General features: G+C 38.0%; 1 protein-coding gene across 7 annotated transcripts in view; it reads right to left on the bottom strand.

The window, feature by feature from the left end:
* The window catches only part of PRKAG2 (protein kinase AMP-activated non-catalytic subunit gamma 2), a 237998-nt gene that overhangs the window by 23122 nt on the left and 195503 nt on the right, over window positions 1–19373 (bottom strand). For all 7 annotated transcript variants that reach the window (XM_087947850.1, XM_026678942.2, XM_087947849.1 and 4 more), the window contains 3 exons: window positions 5366–5475; window positions 2994–3075; window positions 1005–1063 (listed from right to left, as the gene is read on the bottom strand). In XM_087947850.1, coding sequence (XP_087803976.1) covers window positions 1005–1063; window positions 2994–3075; window positions 5366–5475 — 251 coding nt within the window. The remainder of the gene's footprint in view (window positions 1–1004; window positions 1064–2993; window positions 3076–5365; window positions 5476–19373) is intronic.

Raw genomic sequence — 19373 nt, forward strand, 5'->3', positions numbered from 1 at the left:
TTGCTTTCTTTTGCCACATTTTTATCTATTCCAGCTCTTTTTTCTCTTTTCTTATTGTCTCCAGAAACTGCCATGTCCAAAAAATAACTTATGCAAATGTATGTGGTTCTAACAATATGCCAGATACATGACTGAACAGAGAAACAGATCAAGCATCAAATATATGCATTTGAACAGTATGTATAAGAGAGAAATATTTCATTTTCAATTATTGGCAGGTTCAAATACAACTACTATATTCAAATATCAGGAATAACTAATTTCAGGCTGGATGCAAAGCCTACATAGAAACATTGATGTCTTCCTAACTATTGTGATGTCTCAAATTGAAATATGCATCATATCACAACATTAGCTCTGCCCTTTTATACTTGTGTTGCAACATGGCATGCAAGTATATAAAAGGTGGGGTTTATATAGTGATACTTGTTTACTTACAAGCCATCCCCTCTCTCCAGACACCTTCCTATGGAAACTTCAGAGTATTAGATTTTGATATAATGTTGCTATACTGTTAAGCTGCATTGTAAACAGCTAATTGTTGTAAATTGGCTTATGAGTACACTAGGTTGAGAGTTATTGATTTACTCAAAGTCCACTAATTATCTACATAGCTATTTAAGCTACACAGCTAAATTAAATTTCTGGAGTTGAATACTAACCAATCACACTAGATCTGTTCCATTGTTTGTATATTTCCCAAAACATCAAAGGGTTTTTTACATTTTTCTGGGCCAATTATTGTTAAGCATTACTGCCATCTAGGGAACGGGCATTTTTCTTTTCATTTGGCAATAATCAGCCATAATAATATTGAAAAAAATAAGGCAGGCAAATCCCTGTTCAGTTTTACACCTACAGAGTACAGCGAAGTTGGAAAATTCCACCAAGCCAGAATGGCATTCTTTCTCTTAACCATTACTTTTAACCACTATTATATTAATACTTTTATTTCAGGCATCCTGTTTTATTTGTAAAAGCTGTAATTATGAGGTGGCACCTACCATTGGAGACTTGTAGTATCTATGCAGTATATTAATGAAATCTGTAATAGTTAACATTCCTGTAACAAGGCAAAAAAAAAGCACATTTAATCCAGTTTTCCAATTTGTTTTTAACACCGTTAAACTTTACAGATTTACTGGTAAATGTAAGAAAGCCCAAGTGAAGTCCTGGAAATATGCATAAACACAGTAATGTTTATTCTTCACAAGTCACATTAAGAGTTGTGATATCATAATTACTCCACAAAATTTAAAGTGTTAATATTTTATCCACTAAAGAGCTAGAACTGTTTTTCAGCTAAAGTAAAATTTGACTGTTACATAAGAGTTCCCAACTATTCTTTGCATATTAAGATTTCCATCTTAGCATATTAAAGGAATAAAACGTATATAAGTTCTAAACTTGTTTTCTGAAAATGCCAGAATTAAATTTAGTGCTTCATGTAAATAGCCTCCGATACTGAAATTTAGTGGGAGATCGACTAAAAATAAATTATAACTATATCCTTGATTTTGGAAGTCTTATTTAGAATAGTAAGTTGCAGTCTTCAATCAGAATAAAAAAATTAAAAGGCAGATACCTAATTGGATACAGCTAAAACACATTTCCTTTGAAATGCAACTAGTTTTATGTGTAAGAAAAACTGCTCATATTTCTTAAGCACAGCCAAAGATAATCTTTAAGCACTCTTCTAGTTGTACTCAAAAAATGATATACAATCTTTGTTCAGAACTAAGTTCTAAAAGTTAATGCTATCTTATGTTTTCCAGCCCTGATCCAAAATATTAATCCCATTGTTTAAAATGGTCAGCATCAAGATGCAAACATTCATGAGAAATCTCTCATACACTTGCATTCTTTTCTTTATTCTGTGACTGAAATTGTCAGATATGATAGCTAGTCCTAGTTTCCCATTATTTGTATGATCTGCAGGAAGCCTTGTGCTTAATATTTACTTATTCCATTGTCCTTTCTTCTGTCATGAGTACAAGGAGATTGGGAAGTTTTACTTTTGAATTAAATATAGTTCCCTTTATATTGTAGTGCAGGGGTGTCAAATTCAATTTCATTGAGGGCCCCATCAGGGCTGTGGTTGATTCCAGGGGGGCGGGCAGGTGTGGCAGACTGGGTGGGTGTGGCCAACTGGGCAGAGGTGGCCAATTGGATGGACGTGGCCAACTTGATGCCACTTCTCAAACTGCTGACCTGTTTCCTTTTTGCATTGGGTAGACTGAGCCGAAGCCAGGCTGACCTGATCTTTCCTCTTCGCACTGAGTACAGCAGGACTGCCCCGCAGGCTGGATCCGACCACATTGTGGGCCACATCCGGCCCACAGGCCCTGGGTTTTACACCCCTGCTGTAGTGTGTAGTCTAAAATCTAGTTAATGGTCAAATAGACTATGTACCACATATTATACCATAGTACAAATGCAAGAATATAAAGAAATCATACACAAATTCAGGTATCACTTACAAATGTCTATATATTTAAAACTGGAAGTTTCCAATGCTTTCTCACATGGGCTTGTCATTTAGCAGAAAACCATGTTTTCCCATTGCAAAGAAATATTGATTTAATACATGGATGGGGAGGAGGTGAGTCTATTACTCTCAAGTGTCCACTTAATCACCAATTATATGAATTGCAACAATTGCATCATTACACGAATTTCATAATTCACATCAATTGCTTAATAACAGCATGCCAAAATGATGCAAATCAGAATGGATGACCTAACATTAATACAAATGTAGTTTCATCTGAACTACTTCAGTTATATCAGATTTGTCCATTATTTTGGAGACATACCAAGATAGAAATTTGGTCCATTGCATCCAAAATCTGCTGAATGGGAGATCATTAAATTGAGTTTCTGCTACATACCTGAAGCCATATTTTTAGTATAGAAGAAGTAAAAAAGCAGAAGGAAAAAAACCCCACTCATGCTATTTTTCTATAATTTCATACCAACAAATATCATCCTACCTACAAAGCTTTGTTTTTTACTCTCCCACAGTGGAGCTGCTCGAACACCATTTGCCACTAAAGCAAAGAAAGCTTTCTTTACCTGAAAAAAGAAAAACACAGCAAGAAATTATCTTAAAGGGAGCTATTTGGAAATAAATATCTAAATGAAAACTGAAAAAATGAGGCAGAAATTAAATACATTAGGATGTATGTAGGAGAAATGATCATGTAATTTTTGCCTCCTTTCTCATCTGCAAGATTCAAAGTCATAATTTCTTATTTTATAATAAATCTGCTATCTAATTATACATTTTTCAGAAAAAATAGGGGGGAAATCACAGCTATTTTGGTTGTTAGTCAGTACTAAAAAATTCATTTATCACCACAGCAATTTATTATGACAAGCAGTATTCAAGAAGAAAGCTTTATAAGGAAAATAATAGCATATATGTTACATGTCTATTTCAAAATTATCAGATTTTTGTCTGAAGAATTAGGATCCTTACAAATGAGAAGTATATAATGTTCAATAACCACACTATTAAAATGAATTTAATGGCGTTTCCAAGCAACATTATTTGTAATCTTGGTTTTCTCTGGTCATTTCTCATTTTTTGGACAAGTTTAAAATGGAATTTATATTACCCAATTTGAACCTATATTAAAATTACAGATTGGGTAACCTAAAATAAAAATGATGGGAACTACTGTCAATTTTAAAGCCATCTTTACCCTGAAGTAAGTGTAAATGCTAACCACTGGCCCTGATTTCTAAATTCATAATAAAATATTTTAAGGTATCATCCATAAAGCTGTTTCCTGCAGCAGAAAGATTACCATCTGTTGAGCTCCATAACTCTGTATCTGAAACTGGCTGAAGACTACCTACTCAACTTGTTTGCCTCCAGTGATACTCTAACTACGAGGGAGATGGATTCCTGGCTTCCCCAGCCCCCCCCCCCCCAACTTTTAAAATGGACTGGTTGACCAGAAAACCAAGAAAATGCAGGCTGCCTTTTCATGCACAAAATGAAGGTATAAATTGGAAGAACTTTGCTCTTGAATTTATTTATTTATTGAATTATTATAGAAAAGGAATTATATATCCAGCAGCTGCTTTTAGGGAAGTTCTGGTTGTTCGTTTCCTCACCTCACAGAATTATCTTTTAAACAAGTCAGTTCATTATAGATTTTGAGGGGCAGCTTCCACTCTTTTCAATGATTGCAACTGTATATATGCTGAGACTCAACTCAATAAACTGATTTCTCAAGTTTCAATTCTTCAAATCTTCCGAGAAATACACCTTGGGTGTACACCACTAGATGGCATCCAAGAGAGATGACAGCCCAATTCTTTACAGAAAAATGTCTTGGGACAACGCTGGCTCCCTTGGCCAGGAAAGGGAGATGAGCACTGTGACTTAGAACTGGATAGGGAAACCTTTACCTTTATTGGTTTTAGGATAATACTCATAAGTACCATTTATGTTCACACACACACACACACACTCACTCACTCACTCACCAAATGCCATACAAAAATATTATCAGGAACTCTCATTTCAAAATGTTGGGGAAATGTCAGATTCAGCACAGCCCTTCAGCAAGGCAGGCAGGGGCCTCTTCATAACAATCAAACAGCAGCATATAGTACAAACTTAGGTTATTACAAAATCTTTCAAAAAAAGGGATAGGAATCAATGGTACAACGTACAAACATATTCTGATTATCTGAGGTTCGTGAGATTTGCTGATGAGGCATAATGACAGGGGAGGGTGTGCAGGTGGGGGAGACTTCTCCCAGGGACTTGCAAATTTCCCTGTCAGCTTCTGGGGATGCTGTCAGGGAAGATTGCAATGGATATCACCTAATTGTGAACCATGCTAACCATAAATGTGAGCCAGTTACTAGCACTCAAAATGCAATCCCATAACAGGTGATTGAGGTGCCGGGAGGGCTAGAACTCCAAGGACTGGTCATAAGTACCCATTCATTCAGTGCTAGCATAATTCTGAATGATTGCTGAACAAATGGTCATAAATTGAGCTTATCAGTACTGAAATAAGACAAAGCTTAGTGTACAACAGGTGATGTTTCCCTCTGGATGATAGTGAACTGCCTACTAGACCATGCTGTTCTGGGCCAATTTGATGGATTTTGAACTGGAAGTAGGTTAAGAAATTTTTGCACTTTCTCAAGATTTATGCTATTTTATAATCTAGCCAACAGTGAACTTGTGCTTGCAACTTACAATAGAAAAGGGTACCATCATATTCAAATATGAACTAATGTCATCTCTAATAAGATTTCTTATAATTTTTTCTTTTCGTTTATTACAGACATAAGACAACTAGGTGCAAAGAAAGGAATCTCCCAAACGGGAACTCACCTGTAGTGTAGTATCAAAAACCACAAGCTTTGAGCTTGTTGGAACAATATCGTAACACTTATGTGACTTCATGAATCGCATGTAGATATCACTTTCTGATTCTCCAACAGCTGTAAGAAAATATTTAAAGATTTTGTAAAAAAATACTCAGTTCATCTGTATTTTAAATAAAAGTGAATATTTTTCAACATGTTTGCAGGCCTTTTTACATACTGTTTTAGAAAGAAAGCAATCACTCTTTTCTGAACATACCTTAAATTCTTTAAACTATAATTCCTGTAAGCCCCTATTCAGAATGACCATCTTTTATGAATTATAAAGTGTATATAGGTTAAGGCCGTGATGGTGAACCTACGCCATGTGTGCCGGAAGTGGCATGCAGAGCCATATCTCCAGGCATGCCAGCCATTGCCCATTGCTCTTCTGGGTTCCAGCGTGTAGCTGGTTTTCGCGGGAGCGCCAGAAACCAGAAGAGCAGCTCCCCGGAGCACATCGCACACGTGGGAGCACTGGAAACCGGAAGAGCCAAAAAGATTAGCCACCACAGGGTTAAGGTATCTAGTTTACTACATTAGATCTCCCATCCATGAAACATCTGATTTAAATGTAACAGAATGGACACATATACACAAATACAAAAGAAAAAAAACCCTGATCTCTATGTTTCTTTCTTAACAAAATATAATCTTATCTCTTATTTATTTAACTCTGGATTAATGTTTTCATTAATGTTTTCATTAATGTTTTCATTAATTCATTGATTTCTTACAGTTGGAATCCGTAGTCCAGTGATTTCTGGTAAGATGAATGAATGTGGTCTGATACTGGCCTGATTCCATTCCAATTCTAATCAGAATGGGAAGAATATTACATTTTGACTTTCAGCAATTATTTATCCTTATTTAATGTACTGTATTATATTAATGCTTTATACTTGCGCCCATTTACACCAGAAGAAATGCAGAAGGGTCTGGATTCTTTACAAAACGATAACGCTGCAGGATTTGATGGAATATACCCAAAGCTATTGCAGAACTGTGGACCAGCAACTAAATGTTGACTTGCCTCCTTTTTAGTATCATACTATACTCAGGATGGCTGCCTCCTATATTCAGGAAGAGCAAAATTATTGCAATTTTGAAACCAGGGAAGGATCCAAGCCTTCCACAAAGTTACAGGCCAATTGCTCTTCTCTGTGTCACCTACAAACTTGTAGAAAGACTTATGTTAAAGTCTTTGCCCTAGCAGTAGAATCTGTAATCCAAATAGAACAAGCTGGATTTTGCCCCAGATATGATTGTAGTGATAAAATCCTTGCACTAACTTGCTATTTGGAGAACGGATTCCAAGGAAAATGAAAAATGTCTGTGTTTTTCTTGATCTCTTGGCAGCCTATGATACCTTCTGGAGACAAGGACTTCTCCTCCAAAGTAATACCATGTCATAATACTATTGCCTTGATTGACAACATGTTGAGTAACAGGTTATTTCACAGAATTCAATAGAAGAAAATATCATAAATTGAATAATGGAGTACCACAGGGATCAGTGCTACCCCCTGCTCTTTCTTAATTTGTATATTCATGACCTGCCTGAAATTATTTCTTGGAAATTTCTCTATGCCAATTATATCAATCTCACAGCCCAAAGAACCAATTTCAGGGATGCAGAAGACATCCTTTCTTAAAATCTTCAGAAGATGCATTACTACTTCAAAAAATGGCTGAGGAATGGCTGAGGGAGCTGATGTCCACAAGTCTTAAAGTTGCCAAGTTTGGAGACCTCTGACTTAGCCAATGAAGAAAATGCTGAAGCAGAAATAAATTAATCAATAAGTATGATGATCAGGGATTGGGATATTCTCTATTCTAGGTGAATATATATTATATAATCCCTTTGAATGATCTGGAAATACTTTTTACTTTTCAATAATGTTTGGATTCTCAAGTGACACTGCTGGAAAAGAATGCAACTGCACAATTACACCTAGTGGCAACTACTTCTAAGCTAGAAGATTTAGCAGGAGTCATCTATTCCTTAATTACATATTGACTGACTATGCAATGTGTTGTATGTAGTGCTGCATTTGAATCTCCAGAAATTTAACTAAAATATAGCAGTTAAATTGCTAGATATGTTATAAAATTTACAGTGATTGTCAAAAACAATTTAAGATGTTAAACTTCAAATAATTTCAAGGCTATCTGAAGAACTATCTCAATATGAGCCAGTCTATAGGCTAAGATCAGGAGACTCCCTTATGGGATTCATTTGTTCAAAATACAAAACAGGTTTTGAGATAACCTTGCTCTGTTCATTAGCTCTTCATATATCCCTGCATCCCTGAATATTTAAACACATTCTGTACTAGATATCTTCTTCTGTTTTGGTAATAAGAAGACAGTTTTTATCAATACAAGATAAAATATGACAAAATTATGGAAAGAAGATGTATGGTTATAGAGATGATGGCAGTATTAGAAGTATTACATTGGTTAGAATAGATTTGGTTCTGATGGCTATTGAATATAATCCAGAAAAGAGTGATTAGCTAGCCTAAAATGGTTTGGGTAGTTTTTGTACTATTAAAGGCTCATCTGTGTCTGAGTAGATGAAGTCCACAAGGTATTTGAGGGTGAAACTCACAGGAGAATTTCTGAAAAGGAAAACCACTTTGGAATCTAAGAATGAGGATGTGTCAGAAGACAGATGGAATAAAAAAAAAAGACCAAAAGTTTATGTCTGATGGTTATAAAGGAGTTCCACACTAATTCATTGCTTGTGAGATATAGAAAATTGCCACTAACTTAATGTAAGTGCTTTTCTTAAATCTAGTTAAATAGAGAATTCCTAGTGCTTAAAAACATAGAGGGGTATAAATATGTTAATATACCACATATGTTAAGCAAACATGAGAACAATCTGCCAATGGAACACCTTGCCCTCGGAAGTTGTGGGAGCGCCATCACTTGAGACTTTCAAGAAGAGATTGGACTGCCATTTGTCAGAAATGGTGTAGGGTCTCCCTGCTTGAGAGGGGGGGGGGGTTGGACTAGATGACCTACCAACTCTGATTATCTGTTATCTGCAAAGAGATTTGAACCTGGAAAAGTGAAACTGAAATTGCTTTTTAATGTCTGTTAAATTAATTTTTTAAAAAGTATGAGTAAATAAGGTTTTGACTCCTTTGTTTTCTTGGGAGGTACTCCCTTTTCAGAGCAGGGATTCCTTTTCTTTCCTTGCCCCCAACCTGGGATTTATTTGGCACAACTTTATCTTTTCCTCTCCTTTGGGCTTTTTATAAAACTAACCTCCCCCCCCCCACACACACCCTCGCACAGAGATTGGAGCTTTCTTTCCTCCTGGCTCATACAGGCAACACACACAAATGACTTCAGACTTGGTCACATCCACCCAGTCAAATGACCACCAAGCCACGCCCAGCCAGTCACGTGACCAAGCCAGCCATGTGAGCACCAAGCCACACCCACCCAATCATATGACCAAGCCACACCCACAAATTAAGCCATGCCCACAGAACCGGTTGTTATGAAATTTGAATCCCACCCCTGCTTTACAACCCTCTCTAAGCTGTTTACAGAGTCAGCATATTGCCCCCAACAATTTTGGGTCCTAGTTTTACCCACTCAGAAGGATGGAAGGCTGAGTCAACCTTGAGCCTGGTGGGATTTGAACTGCCAAATTGCCGGCAGCTGACAGGTGGTATAAATAGCCTACAGTACTGCACTCTAACTGCTGCACCACAGAGGCTCATTGTTAAAGGTTATCGATACAACGGGACTAAAGAATCAAAATGTTTAATCAGCTTTTAGCTTAACTATAGCACTTGCCTAGTAAACAAAACAAAAAATAGTGAAAGTAGTTCTGAAACCCTATCAAGGTGAGCAAAATGGCTACAAAGTAAGAAAATAACATTCTGTGTTAGCAGAGAAAGAACATAACTTCGCCTACAACAGTGTCCTTAACTTTGGCAACTTTAAGATATGTGGACTTCCAGAATTCTCCAGCCATCCCCTTTAGAACACTATTACAAGAAAAAAAAAACCATCTTTGTTGATCAGCCCAGCACAAGACTTCAATTGTAGAAGCTGTCAGCTAGAAAATCTGACTCAAAAGATTACCCTGCATGTGCATCTTGAATTAGGGCTTTATTTGAATCAAAATTGAATACTTTGCCTGCAACATATCCTAGAATCAGATCCTGTTATTCCTAGATAAGGACTAGGAAGAAGTCTGTTCTGAAATCTTAAAAAGTGTCCAACAGCCAGAAGTATAGACAATAGTGAGCTAGGTGGACCCAACTCAACGTAAAGCTGCTTCTCTGCCTTATTTCCTTTCCCAGAGGCTATTGCTATGGGCTCAGAGTAGGGACATTTAGTGACTGAAGATTATCTTCCAAGAGCTGGGGTTGGAAGTCCCCTCTGTTCTCTTTTGTGTTCCTTTCCTTCTGTACCAGTTCACAATCAATGTCCATTCATTTACATGTCCATCGAAAAACTAACCAAATAATTTGAGACATTACAATGATCAGTGAAAGGTTAAGTTGTCTTTTGGATCAGATACCACATTACAACCTGAATGCTACAGATGAGTATGGCATTGCTGTTCACCAATTACATTTAGAGCTCTTCTCCGTCAGGAAAATTGTAAGGATAGTGTTGAAAAGCAAGAGAGAGGTTTTCTTCATCTTTATTTATAGCTTATTTATAGCTATGGTCAGAATCCAATGAATTAAAAAGTTAGAATACCAAAAGTACAGTTTTGTACTAAATATTAAAATGATATGGAAAAAATATTTTAGGCAACTCAATGTGTTGGGTACTTAATAGGAATGCAACAGCAAAATCAAAAACAAGAAACAGGTTGTCCTCGACATGACTACAGAAGTTGTTTAGCATTAAAATGGCCCTAAGACTTATGATCTGGATTCAAAGTTCTGACAGCTGTGATCCCACTTTGACAGTTCTGCAACTGGCCTGCATTTAGGGTAGTCTGTAGCATCCCATAGTCATGTAACTGCAATTTACTTTCCCCTCCTCCCCATTCCAGTATTTTTTCTGGTTTCCAGCAAAAAATGCCTTCTGTGGACAATGGATTCACTTAATGATAGCAGTATTCACTTAATGACCATTGTGTTTGCTTAATGGCCATAGTGATTAATGAGGGCTGCAAAAAAGCTCATAAAATAGGAGAATCATGTATGACCTGCTTAACGACTGGCACGATTTGCAGCCATAATTTTGGGTGAGATCATCCGTCTTCATGCCATGAAGTATCACCAATACACTGGTGATACCCAGTTATATATCTCCCTCCCAGGTGAAATGAGTGTTGTAGTGGGTGTCTTTTTGAGATGTCTGGAAGCTGTAAGGGTCTGGAAAGGAAGCAGATGCCAACTAAACCCCAGGAAGACAGAGTGGCTGTGGGTAGGCCCCTCTGTACCTAGGAATTTATCACATTTGTTTTGGATGCAGTTCCGCTATCCCAGTCAGACCCAGTGTGTAATGGGGGTTCTCTTGGACTCACAGCTCCTGCTCAAAGAGCAGGCGACAACTATAGCCAGGAAGGCCTTTGCCCAACTCTGCATTGTGCTCAAATCATGCCCTTTCCTGGATAGGGAGGCTCTATGTGCAGCTCCCTATTCCCTGTTTATCTCCCAATTGGTCTATTGCAACATGCTCTATAGGAGGCTACCCTTGAAAAGTATCCAGAAGCTTCAGCTGATGCAAAGTGGGGCTATGTTGGCCATTCTGGGTGCCTGAGGAAGGGCACACATAACACCCTTGGTCCATGAATTGTACTGGGCACCAGTCTGTTTCTAAGTCCAATTCAAGGTACAAGCCATCACCTATAAAGGCTTACATGGCATAAACCAGGTTACCTATAGAACATACAACGTGCTTCTCCCCATCCCATCAACCTGTCTCATTCAATCAGGCAGAGAAGGTATGCTGCAGCTGCTGTCAGTCAAATAATTTTGACTGGCAGGGTCTAAGAAGAGGGCCTTCTCAGAACACCCTGACCCCAGAGGTGAGGAAAAACTCCAATCTCTTGGCCTTCTACAAAGAGATCAAAACTTGGCTCTGTGATCTTGGGTGTAGGGCACAGAAGACCAACCAATCATGGGGCTGATTAGTCTCTTGAGAGCCCTTCCCTACCTGTAATAATCCAACATTAAATGGCCATCCTAAGATTTTCCCCCTTTTGATATTTAATTGTCATTATTCTATAATTTTAATTTTTTTAACCCTAATTAAATTTTAATGTTAATTTTTATATATTCCTTTATTTATCAGATATATTATATTGTACATCATCCTGATCCTCTTTGGAGGACACAGGTGGTTTAGAAATAATATAGATAGATAGATAGATAGATAGATAGATAGATAGATAGATAGATAGATAGATAGACAGACAGACAGACAGACAGACAGACAGACAGACAGACAGACACAGACAGATAGATATAGGAAAACACCCGAACAGAGCTAAATACCATATAAATACCCGTGAAAACATAAGAATGTGTGTGTGTGTGTATGAATAAATAAGTAAAGGATTATCTATAGTGATTTCTTTAGTAATGCTAGCACCTTGAGTCTAAAAGAAAATGTTGCATGCTATTCTTCTATGATCCCTGATCATTTGCCTTGCATCAAGTGAATCTTCCAGATTTCTATTAACAGGGGGCAGTAAAGGACCATGACAGATTATCTTGATGTGTAAGATCAAAAGAGAAGGTTTTTTTTTTCCTTGTAAAAGAGACAATGGCAAGACACTGTATCAAGCCAACCTTAAAGATTTTCAGAGGTGAACAACTGTCTTTACCTAGAAGAAAAACTTTAATTGCAGAAGCCAAATTCAGGTCTCTTTGTCGCTCAGTCAGTCACCTTCACACTTAAAACCACTTTGTCTGCTGCTAGAGAAACTAAAACTGAACTGCAAACAGAGCATGGAAATGCTACTCTAAATGTCTTTTACTCCAGGAAACAAATTTATTTTTGCAATATTTGAGGCTTGTATCAGTTGCATAATAATCTTGGCCTCAAAGAGATTTACATTTACTTATTTTGGATCCTGCCAGTCATATGGAGAAGAGCAGCAGCCATCCTTTTCTAAACACAGTCAAACTTTCCAGAGGAGAGATCTACTACTGAGGCAACTTTTCTTTAAAACCAATGTATGTTCTACTACAGTTTTATTCACATTGTATTCAGAAATCTCTTCCAATTATAATAGGATGACATTCTTTCAACATGTAAGAAATGGGGAAGGAAGAAATTGATTCCCCCTCAAGTCCTGATCATTCTGATAGGGAACATCCAAAAATTATAATGCAATATCTAAAACAGGGTTAAATTAGTTTAGAAAAAAAATGAAAGGGGAGGGGGGGGGAATATTCAAGAACTTACATCTGTCTCGCCTGTTATAACCCTTACTCTCTGGTGGTTTCATTGCTACCAAGTTTCCCCAGCTCCTGTATGAAGTAGCTTTTTATATATACTGTAGTTAACCATATTTTAAATTTTGCAAAAGGATAATTATCATGATTGGGAAGCCTCCAAAGATTAGACAAAAGATTTTTAAGTGGGACAATTTCACTTTTCCTTTATTATTATTAAAAATGTAAATTAATCACTATGTGAGTAATTCGTAAACTGAGAATGTCAAGTACTGTACAAAACAAATCCCCTTAAGAAAGTTAATATAACAGTACCAGCTATGGAGGTCTACTTCTCATTTTAAAAACTCACAACTTGTGTTCACGGCAGATTCCACAGTTACCTCAATAGCAATGACTATTAAGGGACAGATATTTACCAAAAGATTTCCTTTAGGTTTCTTCCCTACTCATTTTCCTTAAATTCCAAATGCCTCTAGAGTCTAGACCAGTGGTTCCCAAAGTGGGCGGTACCACCCCCTGGGGGGCAGTGGGATGCTTTAGGGGGTGCTAAGAGGCAAGGGCTGGCAGGGGTGCTAAAAGGCAGCAGGGGCGTTCGAGGTGCCGGCTCCTCAGACTCCAGTGCAATAGTCAATGGTCATCCCATTGACTGTTGCACCGAGCCTGCAGAGCTGGCGCCGAACGCCCCTGCTGCCTTTAGCATCCCCCAGGAAGCGAGTAAAAGCACATGCGCCACCTCGTAGTTGTGTCGCAGGAATTACGTAGGGCAGGCCTTTCAGCATGTTGAGCGTTCCTGGTTGAGGTGAGTGTCAGGAGGTTTTGCTTGGTGGGCCAAGGCCTAGAATTCGGTGCGAAGCGATGTGGGGATTATGGGAGGTGGGACGGGCTCTGCTCAGAAGTGGCTGCCGAAGGGGGGGATGCTAAGAGGCAGTAGGGGGGTGTTTGTGGCGCCGACACCCCAGGCTCATCCCATTGACTGTTGCACCGGAGCCGGCACGTCGAACGCAGTGGCAGCAGCATGTTGGGAAAGTCACTGTGGCTTTGCTCTACTTTCCCAAAGTGCTGCCGCTGTTGCATTCTGTCTGTCTGTCTGTCTGTCCCTCCATCCAAAATATGTCTCTTTGTTTGTCTGCCTGCCTACCTACCTACCTGCCTGTCTTTTTGTCTACCTACCTACCTACCAATATAGATCTATCTATATACCTACCTACCTATCGATCGTCCATCCAAAAGGTCTGTCTGTCTGTCTGCCTTCCTGCCTACCTACCTGCCCATCTTTTTGTCTACCTACCTATCAATATAGATCTACCTACCTACCTACCTATCCATACATACATACATCCAAAAGATCTGCCTGCCTGCCTACCTACCTATCCATACATTCATCAAAAAGGTCTGCCTACCTACCTACCTACCAACCAATATATCTACCTACCTACCTACCTACCTCTCTCTCTCCCTCCCTCCCTCTATCTATCTATCTATCTATCCATCCATCCATGGCCCCAAAGGCACATCGGAAAAGTAGAGCAAAGCCAGTCTGGGAGGGAGGGAGGGAGGGAGGGAGGGAGAGAGAGAGAGGGAGAGAGGCCTGATGCATCAGATTGAAATGAGGCTTAGTTTAGACTAGAGGCCCTTTTCCACATTGAAACATCTTTGGCTTCTATTAAAGGTTTTGTGGACGAAACATGGTCAAGACTATCAGGAAGCTCTCACATTTTGTTGCAGCTTTAAACAGGATCCATTGGACCAGATCTCCTCCCTAAAAAATTACTTTCCCCCAATGCATTACAGTGCCAATTCTGAAGAAGGCAAAACCAAAATGTACTGGTAAATTACAAGAACACACACACACACACACACACACTCCCTTCTAATCCTGCTGGAGCAGGTGATTGGACTAGAATAAATATCTCATTATCTTTCTCCTCCCTCCCTCCTTCTTTATTTCTTTTTCTTTCTGTCCCTTCACGGCAGTGGCGGCACGTTTGAAAAGTAGAGCAAAGCCAGAGGTCGGTAATTTTTGCTGCAAAGAATCACAAAAGCTTCTGGGTTGTGCACAAGAAGGGACACACATGCAATTCAGCAACATAAAATAAAGAAATACAAATAAAACAAATCAACAAGAATCAGCAAAGCATCTCTGATTAAATTCTATTCACTACTAGAATCTAATCAAAGATGCTTTGCCGATTCTAGTCCAATGACCTGCTCCAGCAGGATTAGAAGGGAGTGTGTGTGTGTGTGTGTGCGTGGCTGTCAAAACTGCAAAAACAGGACAAGTAGTTTTAGGGAGGCCAGTCATAAATTAGAACACTTGCTAAACAACCGGCCATTAAGTGAGGACCACTAGTATTTGGTTTGCCAGTCACCTGGCCACCTGGCCATGCCCACCCAGTCACATGACCACCAAACCACACCTACCCAGTCATGTGACCAGCAAGCCACACCCAGCCAGCAAGCCACGCCAGCCAGTCACATGACCAGCAAGCCACGCCCATCCAGTCATGTGACCAGCAAGCCATGCCCTCAAATTAGGCCACGCCCACAGAAATTTGAATCCCACCCCTGGATGGGGGGCACAAAGGATGAGTTTGTAGCACCAAGGGGGTGGTGGACTGAAAAAGTTTGGGAACCACTGGTCTAGACCAAGGTCTAGATGCAGCCTGGAAGAGGAAAAATCCATCTGAAAAACTAAAACTGTAAATTCCCAGACATCAGATATTATGCTTTTGCATAAGTATATATATTTGTCTTACACTGAGCTATAGGATTTGACTATAAAAATTTAATAATTAGTAAAATATTATAACAGCATATTATTTGCCAAATAGATTTATTTGCATTAAATTTATAAAGGGTAATAATTTTTTGGATATTTCAGGTTCATCTTATACAACAGTATGAATTATAACTGATTGCTTTGGGTTTTCTACTTACAGAAATGCTGAAATAAAATACAAAAAGTTATATATTAAGTTGATGGACTGAATAAATCTTCACTTCTCCTCCTTAATCATGACATGTTATAGTTACTATTCCAAACAACTGAGCGAAATCATAGCAGAATACTATTTTTCTTTTGTAATGCTCTAATAAAACACTCATTCAGCTGGATCTTCTTTTGTTGCCCTGCACTGGAGAATGGAGCTGGAAAGCAGGTTAGTGGTGTAGGGGATTTTACAGTATCCTTCCCCTGGAGTGGGGTGGAAATGGAGATCTTGTAGTATATCCTACCTCTGGAGTGGGGTGGAAATGGGGATTTTACAGTATCCTTCCCCTGCTATGCCCACCACACACCACGACCACCAAGCCACGCCCACAGAACCAGTAGTAAAAAAATTTGAATACCACCAGTGATTAAAACAAATACGTAATAATAAAATAAAATATCACACACACATACACACCAAAATACGAACAATATGAAAATAATCAAGGTAACAGGGAAGGAGAAGAAAAAACTAACCAGTAACTTTTTAACATTTGCAGAGAAGACCTGAGAAAAGTCAGATGTTCAGCTGGCACCCAAAACATGTTGCAACAGACAATTCACAACTTTCAGGGAAGAATTTTCCAGAAGGTACAAGGACAAGCCAACACAAAGCAAATCTATCTGTGAGCAGCATTCTGCAGTTCTAAGTAAAAGCAGCAGCAGCAGCAGCAATTCTCCCTCCCCCCAAACACACACAATGATTTCAGCTCTCAATGGCAAAGACTGTCCATTAGATGTCCTGGTATTAAAATGTTTATGATTTATGCATCATATGCACAATCTTTAATGTTGCTTAGTAACAAACTGGAAGCCAGTGTGGTTGCTTCAATAAATACACAGTATGTACCATGCCAGGTGCCATATTCAGCAACTTTGCCAACACATTCTGCAGTAGCTGAATCCTCTTGACCGAAAGGGTAAGCTTGTTTAGATTGTGCCTTTGAGTAATCCAAACATAAGTTTACCAGTTTGTGAACAATAATGGGTTCTACTATTGCTGTTTGGGATGGGAATGTAAGTTTATCACTGGCATTTCCTTTTTCATGCGATGGGCAGAGAAGGATAGCATTCCACCTTCCTCCCTCCAACCCAATTCCTGGGAACTGCACTCTTTTACCAAGTGGGGCTTGATGAGGATTCACTGAGAGTTGCCCTATACTATTTCTTTCTGCCTCTAGTCTCTTTTTTTCTTCATTCTTTGAAGCCTCAGTGGCCATACTCTGATGTTGGGGTCCTAGATTGAGAAGCTGCTGCAATCTTTGTAGAGTTGCATTTCCTAGGCTATTCCTCACCTATTGTTCAGGAGCTGCACCCAGTTCCAGCATGATAGCATACCGCATTGCTTTTCTGGCAGTGAATCTCACCCACCATCAACCCCAAAGAGATGAGTGCTGGTTTCTGGTTTAGGCTGGCCCTCTAATTTCACTGGTAGCTATTATCATGGTCAATTTAGAAACAGTCTGCATCTTTATTTGAAACAAATCTTTAATCCAATGAAATGGTCAAATTTTACATTAAACATTGTGTTATTTTTTTCCTGAACTTTTATGGCAAGGCTCAGAATTTTAATTTAAGTGGTTCTCATATTTTGCAAGTATTTTACAAGTACAAGGTAAAGATCCCACTGAATTGAATTCAATTTCTGATGAGCATACTCATTTCTGTGTACTTTGCTTAATGAAATATGGAAGCAATCTATTACGGCCTTCTGGAATACTTTTCTATTTCCTAGTTAAGACTATACAGGTAGCCCTCAATTTATGACAAGTGAGCCCAAAATTTCTTTGCTAAGCAAAACAGTTGTTAAGTGAGTTTGCCTCATTTTATGACCTTTCCTGCAACAGTTGTTAGGTGAATCACTGCAGTTAACTAAATATGTCTTCAATGATTTTGCTTCTTAGGTTGCAAAAAGTAATCATATAACCCTGGAACATTGCAATCAATATAAAAATACATGCCAGTTGCCAACTATTTTGATTATGTGGCCATGGGGATGTTGCAATGGTCGTAAGCATGAAACAGTAATAAATCACTTTTTTTTCTCTGCAAACTACACAGACAAGTTATAATTAGTTTCCCTGCATTTGATAAATGGCATGGTGTTATTTTCTTCCAAAATTGGTTTTTTACTTCATAATTTAGCCAACAACTCTGGTATCTCTTCGTTATCTCCCACTCAAGTACCAATCAGATTCAACCTTTTAAAGTCTTTTTGGCTATTGTTTTGCTCCACTACATCCTATCACATACTTAGACAAATCGAAAGGAAAGCATATAACCTCAATCGGAAATAATTATTGAAATCCAAACAATATTTGAAAGTTTTATCTGGAAAAGTAACAGATTAAACTGTACCACTTCAACATAGACATGGAAAAGTTCCATTTTTAAAAACATTTCCCAATAATAAATGCTTATGCCAATGTTTCTGGGAATCTTTTCAAAATGTGTGTAAACATTCAAAGCTTGAAGTTGTACAGAGGAATATAAAATCATCTTCATCAAATATAAAAGTATTTTCAATGCAGTTTAGCAACTCTGGGGTAAAATTTGATACTGCAAAACAATTTGGGGCAATACTTAGAATTCCAAATCATTTTCATTTTATTTGCATTTACTTCCATTTTAAACATCTGGTTCTTTCCAAAAAAGAAGATACGTGGAGAGGGGGTGGGGGGGAGATGAAGAAAAAATTTATTTAAGTCAAATATATTTTATCTGTCAAAAAGATTATTCATCATTATTTACTTTAAAAATGCATTTTGACACTGAAACAATCTTAATAGAGGGCTCGCATTTAAAAAATCGACACAAATTAAGTACAAAATTTACCATTATTCTTCTGGATCTTGCCAACTTAGCCATTGAGTAGGTAGTGCACCAATTGTCTGGAAATTAATCTTCCAAAGTGAAGCCACTTATACAATTCCAGGGATAACCAAACACCGAAATAAGCCCATTTTGTCCAAAACACTGTATCTCACTGAAATAACTCATATGCTGTGAAATTGCAATAATTAAACACAACTAAACACAATTTGATCTAAATGTCAACCCACAGTCTTAGAACAAAGTGAATAGGATATATTAGATAAAAAATAAAATCAGTTTTCTGACATGTTCAAAGAAAAATCACCTGCTACAGATGGTACAGGGAAAGCCTACCCTTTCCTGTCAATGGCAAACCAGCTATCAGCCCCACTGGAGAAGAAAAATGAACTCATTTTAATATATGTCATGCATCTATAGTTTCACAATTGTGGGAGCTGAAATCTATACGTCCCAAAGTTGCTGAGGCTGAGAAACACTGGTATACAGTGGCCTTAATCTGGTAAATAAGTTACTTTTACCTTTCACTGCAATCAAATTTGAATCTTTCATCCTGCAATAGCTTTTCAAAATATCAGAATTTATCAGATTTTCCACTTTTTTTTCTAATTTGACAGTTTACTGCATAATGTTAGACTTTTAGCTATTACTTAAGATTGCTATGTGATTTTTGAGAAAAGAAAAAATACAGTGTTTTTTTTAAATGTGAAAGAACCATTTTACTAAATGAAATGAAGTATATTCTTATGTATGTTCAA

This window comes from Notechis scutatus, chromosome Z (assembly GCF_049901735.1).
Source record: "Notechis scutatus isolate UNSWTSFEM ecotype Mainland chromosome Z, rNotScu1.2, whole genome shotgun sequence".
Classification (NCBI taxonomy): Eukaryota; Metazoa; Chordata; class Lepidosauria; order Squamata; family Elapidae; genus Notechis; species Notechis scutatus.